At 56.3% G+C, this 13,400-nt stretch overlaps 1 protein-coding gene across 1 annotated transcript in view; it reads left to right on the forward strand.

The window, feature by feature from the left end:
* EFNB1 (ephrin B1) overlaps window positions 1–11,355 on the forward strand; it is a 65,977-nt gene extending 54,622 nt beyond the window's left edge. Inside the window, exons 3-5 of the mRNA XM_051630402.1 lie at window positions 4,797–4,889; window positions 5,484–5,612; window positions 6,550–11,355. Of these exons, the coding sequence (XP_051486362.1) occupies window positions 4,797–4,889; window positions 5,484–5,612; window positions 6,550–6,938 (611 nt within the window). The 3' untranslated portion in view covers window positions 6,939–11,355. The remainder of the gene's footprint in view (window positions 1–4,796; window positions 4,890–5,483; window positions 5,613–6,549) is intronic.
* The last annotated feature ends 2,045 nt before the right edge of the window (window positions 11,356–13,400 follow it).

Genomic DNA, 13,400 nt, shown 5'->3' on the forward strand with positions numbered 1-13,400 from the left:
TCTGGGGCTTGAGGGCCCCTTCCCAGTGCAGCTGCCTCTGGGCTGGAAGGCTGCTGCTGGCAGTGTGACAGCGAGGGGCTCGGCCCCCCCGTGCAGCCCCTGCCCCGGCTCTGGCAGCCGACCCAGCCAATGTGCTGGAGCTGGTGGAAAGGGCTTTGAGGTGACGTGTGTGAGAGGGGATGGGCAGGCCCACCTCCCCTCAGCGAGGCCCAGCAAGGAAATAATGATAATAATAATATTAATAACAATGGTGATACAGTGAATGTGGGCTGTGTGTGTCCCCAGCTTGGCTGGGGAGGAGGAGAAGGGGCTGCAACCAAGCCAGACTCTCTGGGCAGCCCCAGGGCCCTAGTGTGCAGTGGAGAAGGCAACAGCCTCTGCTTGGTGACCTGGAGGTGGCTCTGCAGATACCCTGGGGTGCCAGCCCTGGCTGGGATGGGGGGAAGAATGAGCCTGTGATGGAGCTGGGCAGCAAAACAGCAGCTCTGCCAGTGCAGCACCTGCACCTCGCTACCGAGGGTGCATAAAACAACTTGAGAGACTTGGAGGATTGGGAAGGTAGCATGCACTAGATTTTTATTTTCAATAGTCAGGTTTGGGCAGGGTCTGCTGGCACAGTGTCTGAGCACAGTGTCGATGTGTGGGGCACATCTTCAAGGCCACCCGTAGGGTCTTCGCCCCTGCCAGGAGGGGCTCTCAGACTTGTCTGTGTGTCCTGGCTGAGCTGTGGCTGCTCTGCACCAGCTGCTCCATGGCATGATCAGTTGATACCTTCCCGCCACCCCGTCTGCTCCAGAGGGATTGGGTCAGGGCATCCTGAAGTCCTGGCAGGGAGCAGTGCTGGTGGGATGCTCTGCTTCAAGCTGTCTGATGGAAACGTGGGTCTCGGACAGGGCTGGGAGCAAGGGGAGGATCGTGGAGTGGGTGTCCAGGCTGCATCCAGGCAGTGCCTGGCTGGGCCTGGAGCAGGGCTGCTGTGCACAGATGGAAGAGTAATTAAGAATAATAAAAGGAAAGAGACTTGGATTTGCTACAGTCTCAGCACATTAATTGTGCTTTGGGGCCCAAATCATAACGGAGTCCTGCTAGAGGGAATCCAGAAGAGAAACCATATGTCTCGCTCTGTCCAAAACTGACCATTTAAGAGACCCTTGCCTTCATCTGCTGCCAGGTATGACTTCCAGAGTCTCCCAGCTGCCAAAACCCAAGTTCTTGTTTGAAATATTTTTCGGGGAGGAAGCAAAGCTCTGGTGACACTCGGAGTGCTTGTGGTGAGGAGGCAGAGCATGGTGCAGCAGGGACAGCACATGGCACCACTTGCTGCTGGAGGTGGAAACATGGGGTTTGTTGGGGCTCTCCTCCCTGCAGAGGTGTCGTGTCCCAATGAGCTGGTGTGTGTCACCAGACTGGGACACAGCATTTCACTCCTCCTGTGTCTGAGGACCGGGGTGAGTCATGCTGGCAAGCAGAGGTCCTGCCTGTGCTTCCATGCAGGCTGAGCATTTCTTCTAAATTGACAAGCAATTACATGGTTAATGGTATCAATGTTAAATCCTCATCATTCAGCAGCCTGAGGCTTAATGCTTCATTAAGGCAAAGGCATCTAATAGCTCTCGGGGCTGGGACCTGCATTTTCTTTAAGCCCAAGTAGAAGTCATCTGTCCAGAAGCTGTTTTTGCTCTCCTGGTCCTACATCCAAACTAAGTCCTTCCAAAATGGAAGTGGGGCAGGGAAACACTTCCGTACACTCCATGTTGTGGGGCTGCTTGGATTAAGTCTTGCTGATGTGACAGAGCTGCCTGGAGCCAACGGGGTATGTGAAAAGCACAGCCAAGATTTCAGACCTGCCATTCCCTGTTCCCAAGATGTCCCCAGGCCCGGAGCTGCCTCTTCCTGCAGCCTGCTGTTCTGCCTGTGTCTCTAACCTTTTCCTCCCCTGTGTTAGCCTGCGTTTGCCAACACTGAGTTTCACCTGCTGTGGATGTTCAGCGGTGCCTCTGCTGTGGATGGTGGGTGGTGCCTCTGCTCTCCCAGCAGCGAGGATCATGGATGCTTTGGGCTTTCACCTTGCTGCTCACCAGGTGCCTCCTGGATTGCACATCTCTGCTGGAGCAGCACCAGCCTGATCTGTGGCCTTCTGCTGGTACATCTTCCACTGGGGAAGCAAAAAAAGGAGTGCAAGGATCGGCTCCATCTCTGAGCTTTGCACCGAAGCACGATGGAGGAGCCTGCAGTGCCACTGCCTCTGTGTTGGTGGGGACCCTCTGGCCACAGCCCCTCCTGCTTCTGGACCTTCTGCTCAGCAACACATGAGTCTGTCCTGTGTATTTATATAAAATCCACCTGGTTTAGCCGTTTGGATGGAATTTTGACATTTGGAAGCCCAACCAGCTGTGTGGAGCATCCTGCTTGGATTTGGCTTGGCCCATTTTGGATCTGTACAGAATGTGGCAGCATGTGTCCTGTTTTCAAGAGGCTGCACTGGAGACGATCACCATGGTTTTTGGAAGTGTTTTACCCTTTTAGCTGCCCTTTTTAATGTTCTCTCTAGTAGCTGCTTCATTTTTTTTTTTCATGCAGTTCCCTTTCAAAGCTGTTTTCTCTCCTCATCATTATGATGATCAGAACAAGAAGAGGCTTCTTGAACAAAGTCCTGCGTGTGAAGCACAGGAGGAAGGATGCTCAGCTGTGTCCCCCTCCTCCATTCCTGTGCTCCAGCTGCCATTCTCCTGTCTTGTTTGGACCTGGAATAATTTTGTCATATCCAAATACAATGTCTCCTTAGTTGTTCTGGAGGAACTGCTGTCTCCCATTACCGCTGCGTGCTCTACCTTTGCAGGATCTCCTGGTTCCCCACACTCAAGCCATATTACTCTGTAGATTGTTTTGATATAATTATGTCATTACCTTTTAAATAAGACCTTCTGAGGTCTCGCAGGGGCTGGTTTTTACAGACTGCTCTGTTCTCTTTCTTCCCTGCTGTGTTGCAGCATGAATGGTTGAAGTCTGTTTGAGATGGAATAATCCATGGCTTTGTGCTGGGAAGCTGTTCATGGAACTGCTTTAGGACTGTGACTTGGGACATTATCAGCTTATTTCACCCCAAAACCAGTGCCTCTGGCCCAGGAGAACTGTGCTGCCGTGCCTTCTGCTGGACTTAGCTGCCTGAGAGGTCTTTACGGGGAGTTTTTGCTCAGGCCCCTGGCTCTTATTCATGTTGGGAAGAGCTCGTGCAGGTTTTAAGGGAAGGTTCCTCTGGTTTCCCAGGCGTTTGCATCGGGATTTGTGCTGACAGTGCTCCTGTCAAAACGCCCGCCAGCAAATCCCAGATGCCTGGATGTGCAGCTCCATCCAGGGAGCTGCTGGCAGGCGGAACCTGCCGCGGGAGAGGCGATAGCTCAGCGGACGGCCCCGCGGCTTCCTGATTAGTAAAACATTTGCTGGTGTTTCACACGAGAGCCTTGGTTGCATGGAGGCACTTGGACGGAGCTGATGGACTTTGAGCCCACATCCCCATACGATCCAGGCTCGCCTTCCAGCTTGGAGTCCTCGTGGAGGCACCCGAGGGTCCTGCGGCTGGAAAAAGCGCAGAGGGAAAGGACCTTGCTCCATCACCAGCCTCTGTCCGTCACCTCCTCGCTGGCACCTGGTGGGGTCTGAGGGATTCATCCCCACCAGTCCCCCACCTTCCCCAAGCCCCAGTTTTCAGGGGTGGGAGGCAGGAGTTGGGCTGCAGAGGCAGCCTGGAACCCCAGGGCTGGGTGTTGGCAGTGGGGCTCGGGGTCGGTGTTGGCTGTGCTGGCCAAGTCCTGCTCTCCGCTTCACTGCCTTGTCCCTGTGGCATGATCCCTGGAGCTTTGTGATTCTCATGGCTTCGCCTTCCCTGAGCCCCCCTCGCAGCAAACGCCATTGCTGTGCTCTTCCCAGGGTTTGTTGCTTCCCATGGTGCATACATCCCAGTGCCTGGATATGGTGGTATATCGGGATAGTTTGTGTTTGCCTGGATGGATGGAGGTGCTGGCTTGAGAACTGTCCCCCCTTGCCAAACCCACCCACCCCATCTCAACACAGTGTCTGCTGAGTAACAGGGACCCTTTTTTGGGTCCAGAATCCGGGTTTTTATAAGTCTGTTTAGCAGAATCTGCTCTTTGGATGCTTAGTCCTGTAATCCTCAGGTTTGGGTTTCCCCCCTCCACATTCCCCCTTGCCCTGAGCCATCCCTGCCATGGCAGAGGGCTGGTGGGGGTTCCTGTGTGGTGGCACTGGGAGACGTGTGGCTCCCACGGGATCGAAAGGCTTAAAAATCTGCACCAGCTCAAGCAAAAAGTTAATGTGAATTTAACTGACTTCTGCCCTGCAATTAAAGCCACTCAACCCCGCTGGGGCTCTGAGTTTACATTCTTTACTGAGGCACAGTGTGTAATTATATATGTATAATTTAAACTGTGCATATGCATGTGCTCCTATTATACACCGAGGAGCAAAGGAAATTATCCAGGAATTAAAGGGGGAGGAGGGTGCAGGCGTGGAGAATGGCTCGCTTGTGTGGCTGTGGCAGCGAGGGGAAGCTGGAGGGATCACATCCTCACCCTGCAAACATCTTCTGGAGGTGCAGAAAAGGAGAACCTGGTGTGTTGAACACTTGTGGGGGCATGAAGGAATGGCTGGGGAGGAACAAGCCCCCATGTCAGGAGGTGCTGAGCTCCTGGTGGTCCCTGGGGACATTGGGTACATGCCCGATGGTGTTCTTTGAGGTCCCAAAAACTCTCCCTAATATTCCCTCTCTTTTCTTGCAGCCACTTCCAATGGGACACTGGATGGCCTGGAGAATCGGGAAGGAGGGGTGTGCCAGACACGCTCCATGAAGATTGTCATGAAAGTGGGGCAGGGTGAGTCCTTCTGCCAGGGTGGGTAAAAGCCAGGCTGGTGGTGGCAGTGGGACACTGAGGGCACTGCTGACAGTGATGCTGTGGCAGAGCAGGGTCTGCTCTGAAGGGAGCTCCCCAACACCTCCCACCCTGAGCTGCCAGCCCCAGCAATGCCCCAGGCTTATTCCGGCCCCTGACTCGGATGCGCAGCTCCTGGTGGCTGCTTCTCATTATTGTGTTTTCACTTTGGGGCCAATATTTATAATAAACAGAAGAAGCAGTGCTGCAGCCTTGGCAGGCTGCTTTCCCTTCCCTTTCCGTTCCTCCTGCTGCCTGTGTGAGAAACTTGCCCCAACCCACACACGGGAGCTCAGAAAACATAAAAGCAGGGTGGGGGGGATTAGGGTGGGGAAGCTGCTTCCCACAAGCCCTGGAGCAGCTCAGCCTTGCTCTGGTGCTCTTGGCATCTCCCATTGCTCCTGCATCTCCTTTGCACCCTGTGGAGGGTGGTCAGCTGGGATTGTGAGGGCAGTTTGTTACTTAGGTGAGGGAACAAGCTGCTGCTGTCCAGGTTGAATTGAGGTTTCCCATCCATCCCTTTCCTCTCCTCCCCAGATCCAAATGCTGTGATTCCAGAGCAGCTGACGACAAGTCGGCCGAGCAAGGAGTCTGACAACACGGTGAAAATCGTCACGCAGAGCCCACGCAGCAAGGTCCCACCAGTGGAGGAGCCTGGCAAGCCGGGTGGGTTTTGCCAGGGACACCCCAGGAGAGGGAGGGAGCAAGGGATGGATGGATGGATGGATGGATGGATGGATGGATGGATGGAAAAACAGGGGCTCTGCCCACTGGCGGGCTGGAGGTTGGCAGGCCAGGCAGCTCTGAGCGTGGATCCCAAGGATACCAGGTGCTCTGGAGCGAGGATCCAGATGGGTTTCCCAGAAGCTCTGTCATCCCTGCTGCTCGCAGCATCTCCTCACCCCATCCCTGCACCCTCTGGCTGGGGACTGCTCAGGGCCCAGCACAGCCAGCCGGGCTGCCGTGCGGAGCAGCTCGCATTTGTTTCCCCAGCTCCGGTATGTCCTGGCAGGAGCTCCACAGGGAAGTGCTGTTTCAGCACTCTCCTCCTCCTCGCTGCCCATCTGTTCCTCGCAGTACATCTGAGAGGGCTTGGAGGAGGTGAGGTCCTCGGCTTTTTGAGCTGAGCCAGTGTGAAAGCACTTTGAAGGTGGTTTCCTGAGTTCCTGACCCTGCTGAGAGAAAAGTGAAATCAGATGAAGTAGGGAAGAGTTGCTCTTTTCTTCTCGCCTGGTACGGCCAGCCAGGCGCTCTCCCCTCAGGGGGCTGCCCCAGCCCGGGGGTCAGGAGCAGGTGGGGGTCAGTAATTGGATATTGCAGGGCTCCAGGTATCAGAGACCACTTTCACCAGAGCATCCAGGTCTGTCCTGGAGACTGAAGGCTCCCGGGATCTGGTTGTCATCCGGACACAAGCAGCTCTCAGCTCCATCCGCTGGGGGATGGGAAGGGGGGTTAGCAGTGTGGAGTGAGGAGGGGGGGTCTGCAGGGCTCTTGCCTGCCCGCCTGGAGCGGGCTGCAGTGGAGGGCAGGCTCACCCTGCAGGGTGCGCGGGTCCCTGCGCAGTTGGAGCAAGGCTCTGAACCCCTCTCCCCTTGCCTCACAGGCCCCGTCAACCAGGACGGCCAGGAGACCCAAGGTCCCAGCGATGGCTTCTTGAGCTCCAAGGTGGCCGTCTTCGCAGCCATCGGCGCCGGCTGCGTCATCTTCATCCTCATCATCATCTTCCTCGTCGTCCTCCTGATCAAGATCCGCAAGCGGCACCGGAAGCACACGCAGCAACGAGCTGCAGCCTTGTCCCTCAGCACCTTGGCCAGCCCGAAATGCAGTGGGAACGCGGGCTCCGAGCCCAGCGACATCATCATCCCCTTACGGACTACAGAGAACAACTACTGCCCGCACTACGAGAAGGTGAGCGGGGACTACGGGCACCCCGTCTACATTGTCCAGGAGATGCCTCCCCAGAGCCCGGCCAACATTTACTACAAGGTGTGAGGAGCAGCCTGGGCAAGCCGCTGATGCAGGAGCACGGGAGCGCCGAGCACGGGGGGCAGCTGCCCTGGGTCTCCCCCGGCTGGTCTGGCGCCAGGAGGGAGGAAGCAAAACGAACCCCACGGCACGGGGGGCACCGGGTCCGGCGCCGCAGAGCGGATGGCTCACTCGCCCGCCCGACGACTCTCCCCTTTGTATTTAGTTTTGTAGTTCTCAAGCTTTTGTAATCCCAAGACTCGAGGGTGAGCCTTCAGCCTCCTCCTCTTCTTCTCCAGACTGCGGCTGGCCGGGGCCGGGGGTGGGCGCCGTTTGGACACCGCCGGCAAGGCCCCAGACTCCACGTCCGTTTTTCGTTTTGGGATTTCCCTCTGTCCCCTCCACATCCTGCGTGAAGTGCCCGTGGCCACCGCGGCCACCGCTGGGTCCCCAAGCCTGGACCGACGCCGGGGCTGCGGACGGGAGCTCCAGCCCAAGGAGGGGAAGCAGCCGCGGGGGGAGGAGGAGGATGCTTCGCCAAGGTGCCAAGATGCAGACAACTGTGCAGGGAGGAAGCTGGCAAACCCGATTTACTACTACTACTATTATTATTATTATTATTATAATTATTTTAAATTTTTTTTTTTGGTAACATTTTTATTTTTGTGAATTCCGGGCGGGACTCCCGCCCGCCGCCCTCGGGCACCTGCCGTCGCCTCCTTCCAGCACTCCGTCCCGGCCGTGGGGCTGACCCCCCTGCTCCCACCACTGCCCTTTTAAACTTTTGTGTTCGTAGCTGTTGACTCTTGGTTTAGTCTCTTTATAAAAAGAAAGAAAGGAAGAAAAAAAAAAAAATAATAATACCTATACCATGTCTCAAGCATTCAGTGTGCGAGGGTCCGGGCGCTCCCGGTGCGGAGCAGCAGCCTCAGCCCGGCAGCTCTCCCTGACTCCCCAGGAGTGCCCCACTGGAGAGAAAAGCCTTTGCTGAGGGTTTCCATCAGGCTGGGGCTGAGCCTGCTGGAAGCAAAGTGGGAGGCAGCGATTGGGCAGGGGGGGCAGCTGCAGCCCCGGTACTGTCCCCCAGCCAGTGATGCTGCGCGTGGCTGTCCTTGGAAAGGAGAACTGGAAGAACAAGATAGCTGAGCCCTAGGCTGTGCAGGGGGAGCTGGGGGTGGCAGGAGGTGGGCAGCACTCTGGGCTGGCAGCCCTTGGGCCGGCTTCAGCACCAGGCTGGGCTTGGCTGGGAGCTGAGCTGAAGATTTCTCCACCCACCTGGTTTACCAGGACAGCATGGTGTCCCTCTGTGGGACCTGCCTTTGGGGACCAGCCCAAGGGAGCATCACCCAGCCCTGCCACCTCCTGGGGGTCCCAGGCTCGCTCTGCCTTTGCCTTGCCCCTCTCCTGCCCAAAACTGGGAGGGGCTGAGCCTTGGGCTCTTCTGGTGGGTTTGCTCCCAGCTTCTTCTCCCCAGGAGGACCTGCCAGTGCTGTGGCTGATGCTGGTAGCAGGGTGGGGCTGGCAGAGCCCTGCTGCCTGCCTGTCCTTGGGCTGTCCCAGTCTGGGGACCGGCAGCCATCCCTTCCTTCCTCGCTTTCTTTTTCCTTCCAGAAGTAGCTGCTTTTGCTCAGGGAGCAGGCATGGGGCAGGGGGTCCTGCTCCACCAGGGCTGCTCGCCACAGTGGTTTTGTGGTGGCACAGGGGCTGCCTGGCCTGGTTTGTCCTTGCCTGTCCCCAGCGCCCTGAAACCCACCTTAGGAAGTGCCCAAGGAGCGAGAGAGCTGCTCTGCAAAAGTGCCTTGATGAGGAGCAGGCAGGAGGGGGAGAGCAGGAGACCAGGGATCCAGGGGCTGGGGTGCTATGCTGGGGGTTTTGGGGGTTTGTCCTGAGCGGGACAGGACCATCCCTCAGTGTCACCCTCTTGGGTTTGTGGTTTTTTGGGTGTTTTTGTTGTTGTTGTTGTTGTTGTTTTTAAAGGCAGGAGTTGGGGCTGGAGCAGAGCAGGCTGCCCCAGCTCTCCTCTGGCTGTGGGGATGGATTTAAACCAGCTTCTGCACTTAGGGGAGAAGAGCCACTGTAGCTGCTCCCCCTGCCCAGCCCTTCTCTTCACACCCCCAGTCCCCACCACCATAACCCCTCCCATACAGCACCTTTCAGCCTCTTCTCCTCTGCAACATCTGTGCCATCACTGCCCACCCAGGGCTGCTATTGGGGGGCCAGGACCCCCCATCCCTGCAGAGGATGGGATCTGCTCTCAGAAATCACAGAAAATTGTGTCTGAGAGTTCAAATCCCCCTTTCCATTGCCAGTGCCCTCTTCCTTCTGCAAAACCATGACCCCAAGAGGGCAGAGCTGGATGCTGGGCAGTGGTGACAGTGCTGGTAGAGGATGCTTTATGGATGGGGAGCAGCAGCTGGTGTGAAGAAGGAGAAGGCAGGCAGGGGGTGATGTAGTTTGGGTTCACTTTGGGAGGGGAAAGGAAGGAATCTGGCCATGAGTCCTCCCTGAAGCAAACTGAGGGCACAGGGTGGCTTCCCATGGTGGCTGTCCCTGTCCCCAGCCAGCTCCTGTCAGCCCCACTCCTGTTGCTGGGGGTGGCTGAGAAACCTTGTAAATAAGTGAAGAAAGGGTGAAATCAGAACTCTTGGTTTTTGCTGAGCACCTCGGTCTGCTGGCTCCTGAAATGGAGTGTGTCCCTGCAGTTCTTTTCATGGAAAGTGTTGAAGTTTGGTTGGTTTTTTTCTTTTTTTTTTTTTTTTTTTAAATCTTTTTTTTTTTTTCCATTTTGTTTCTGTAAATACTAGTCTTTTTTGGAAGAAATAATGTAAAGATGTTTTGTATAAACTCTGAATTATTTTCTGGTTGCTTTTTCTTAGAAAAACAAACGAGAACTTAAAAAAAAAAAAAAAAGGAAGAAAAAAAAAAAGAAAAAAAGAAATTTTAAACCACAAGAACGGGTGTAAAACATTGTCATACTGCTCTCAGCCCTGGAGCTGCCCCGGGGGCTGTGCTGGTGTGCAGGGTGGCTGGGGGGACTGGGATGGGTGGGGGGCTGTGCCCTCAATACAAAGCAGGATCTGCCAGGCCCCAAGCAGAGAGCAGACCTGGCTCATCCCTAGGGAATTTCTGGCCATCCCGGGTCCAGGCAGAGCTTCCAGCCCCAGCACAGGCAAGAGGCTCAGTCACACAAGTTGAACTAAAGGAGCATCCGATTTTAATCTCCTTTTTTTATCTTGAACCAAAAAAGATTGTCCTGGGGTGTCGGAACTCAACGTGACATCCCGAGGTCCTGATCCGCTTTTCCGGACCTGTGAAGCTGCTCTTGTTGCAGATCCTGTTTCCCAGCTGTTCTTGTTTTCCACTTGCCAGTGTAGCCTGTTCTCTGCTCGGTGCCTGGGCTGGGGGTGGCTGGTTCCTCTTGGGCAGCACCCAGGGTTTGTGGAGGGCAGTGCCAAGGGTGCCTGCCCTCGGGGAGGTGGCCATACCCACCCAAGCCATCTCTGCTGTCACCATCTCCGGTGTCACTGGCGTGCCTGGCACTTCCCTGTGGGCAGCCGGAAGGCAGCTGGGAGCCCTGTTGTCCCAGTTGCTCACAGGAGTGGGGCAGTTGTTTATGGATCTGCAATTATAGCAGGATGGGGGGGGGGAGGAGGAGGCTGCCACAGTCCTGGCTGCCCCGGGGGGGTTTGGAGGTGCTGGAGCAGGGCTGGTTCCCTCCTCCCCTCCCTCCCTCCCTGCCCCCCGCACACCAGCCCACCCGCCCGCGCGCTCCCGCATCTCAGAGCTGTGACCACGTCTACATCCCACCGCATCCACGGCCCCGCAGCCCCAGGAGGGTGAGTCCCACGATCAACCAGCCGCGGGGCTCCCGCCCCTGCCCCCGCCCCTTGCTGCTGTGCTGGCATCTCTGGAGCATCCAGGCTGCCAGGTTTTCCTTCTCCATCCTCTGCTGCCATTAGCTGGGGAGTGGACTGGGACCTGGAGCCCCGATGCAGCCTGTCCCGCTGCTGGCACAGGGCAGGTGGGATGGGAGCTTTGGCCAAGGGCTGGGAATTGCAGCAGGGATGTGGCTCTGGGGGGGACACTGGTGCTGCAGCTGTGGCACAGAGGGGGCGAGGACCCTCTGTGCCAGCCCCTCCTTGGGGACAGCTGGTCCCTCACGGCACATCCCGGAGCAGGGCTTGGCAATCCCGCGCTGGTTGATCGTCCCGGGCTCCTGGTGGTGCTGGTGCCAGGGTCTTGTTGGCCACGCTCCCTGGCACTGCAGACTTTTGTTTCTTCGTGTCATGTTCCTCCTTTTTGATTCCTTTCGCCTTCTCCCCAGCTCTCCTGCCCAGTAGCATATCATCAGCATCGGTAACCAGCTCTGTGGCATCTGAACTCCATGGAGCCGTGATGGAACCTGATATATTGTTAAATAAAAGGGTTTTTTTTCCTATGGAAACCCGGCTGTCTCCTGTGTGCTTTTTTTGCTGCTCCAGGTTGTTTTTTGAAATGGCTCCTGCACTGGGGAGTGGGCAGAGCCTTGTGGGAGCTGTTTGGGGATGGTGCAGGACAGCCTTGTTCATCCCATCCAGTGACTGATAGTGATTTAGTCACTCCTCAATGTACCTTAATTTGATAAGTTATTAAAAAGTCATTTTAGGAAATGGGATGGTAATAAATCCTTAACAGCTGGTGCTTGAGCTGGTTCCAAAGTGGGCTCCACCACAGTCATTGCTCTTGCTCTTTATAGCCAGCTTTCATACGGCACTTTGCATCGCTATAAAGCACCACACAAGGCAGTAAATTCTGGATGAGAAGTGGGGTGTGGATGGGAAATGCTCCGTGAGTTTGTTCAGCCACGTTGCTCAGCCTGGAGCAAATCCCACGTTCTGATTTTACTGGACTTTGGGCACCTCCTTGCTGCAGGGCCAGGAGGGTTCCCTGCCCGCTCTGCCTTCTCCCCTGGGGAATGCAGCCCCGTGGCTGCAGCTCCTGCCTTGTCTGAGGATTGCCCTTCCCTGGGACAGCAGCAGCCCAGCAGCACAGGGTAGTGGGGTAGCATGGACGTAACTCAGGGGGTCTGGGATGGCTTAAGAAGAAAGGGGAAGGACAGTGGTGGAGTGGTTCTGTGATGTCCTCGTTGCTGGTGTGGATGTGGGATGCAGGACATGGGAGGTGGGATGTGGGCTGTGGATGGAGCAGGATGATGGGGAAGGGGTCACTTCCCAGCCAGGCTGGGCTCAAGGTGGTGTGGGAGTGGGAGTGTTGGCCACTGGGGTCCTGGGCAGAGACTGCAACCCCCAGTTCTCCCCTCCCTGCAGATCCCAGGGACTGCGCAAAGGGAAAAGGAGGCTGCAGCAGGGTGCCTGGAGGAGGGGAGCAGGGCCAGCATTCCTCCAGCTTGACCAGCTCTAGGAGAGAACAGAGGAGTGGAGGCTCTGCCTGCCTGGTGTAAACCACGTCTGCATCCATCCAGGTTGTCCCATCAGAAGCTGTGGATGCTGGATTGCATGGCTGCATGTGGTGCTGCACATGGTGCTGCATGTGGTGCAGGGAGGGAGGCATCAGGTTTCTGGGGTCTCAGAGGAAAACTGGGGCCAAGGCACCAGGAGAGGGTGGAGTATGAACTTGGCCAGTGTGTGAGAGGTGAGACACGAGGTGGGCTGAGGAGATCAAAAGCATCAGGCTGGTTCCGAGGTGCTTGGGGCACAGCCTGAGCCGTGGGGACAATGCCAAGACATCTGTAGGAGCGAGCAGGGGCTGCTTGGGAGTGGGGTCAGGGTGGGGGGAGTGGTCCTTTGGGTGTGGCAGACGGGCTTACATGTGGTTTGCTGGTTTGAAAATCCTTCTCTGCATGCTTTGATCCCAGTGTGAATTAAATAATGCTTTTCATTTTAAATAGCTTCACTGGTCCCTGTTGCCCAAAGGGTAAAACTGTAAGTGCCAAACTTGCTTGGACCTGCCAGAGAAGGAGAAAAGCACTTCAAAAAGTTCCTGGAACCCAGCACCCAGCTGGGGAGTGGGAGCAAAGCAGGTTCCTCCTGGCTCCAGGGCTGCTCCGTATGGGCCCAGCTCCGGACGGGCTTAGGGAAACCCACAGCAGGGCTTGGCAGGGTGTCCCCAGGTGTTGCACAGGCCTTGGAGGAGCCACCACGCTCCCCTCCTGCTCACACTCTGAAGCAAGGTCCTGCAAAAGTGGCCAGGATGGGAAGGGCTTTGCTTGGGAACATCCTTGTCCCCAGCCGTGTTGGCAGAGGACACGGAGCCAGGAGTGGCAGCGCCCGTGGGCACACGGGAGCCAGGCAGCAGCTCTGCTCCCAAGGGCTGGCTGGGGATCCAGAGCAGGATCCAGAGCCTCCAGATCTGGAAAGTTCATTAAAGCTGCAAAGCTGCTGGTGTTTTTGGACGTCCATCAGGACTGGATCAGTTATTTTAATTATTTAACATAAAGGAGCTTTTCTGTCAGTTTTATTAACTCGCCCTTGGCTGGGTCCCACTCGAGTC

This window comes from Apus apus, chromosome 12 (genome assembly GCF_020740795.1).
Source record: "Apus apus isolate bApuApu2 chromosome 12, bApuApu2.pri.cur, whole genome shotgun sequence".
Taxonomy (NCBI): Eukaryota; Metazoa; Chordata; class Aves; order Apodiformes; family Apodidae; genus Apus; species Apus apus.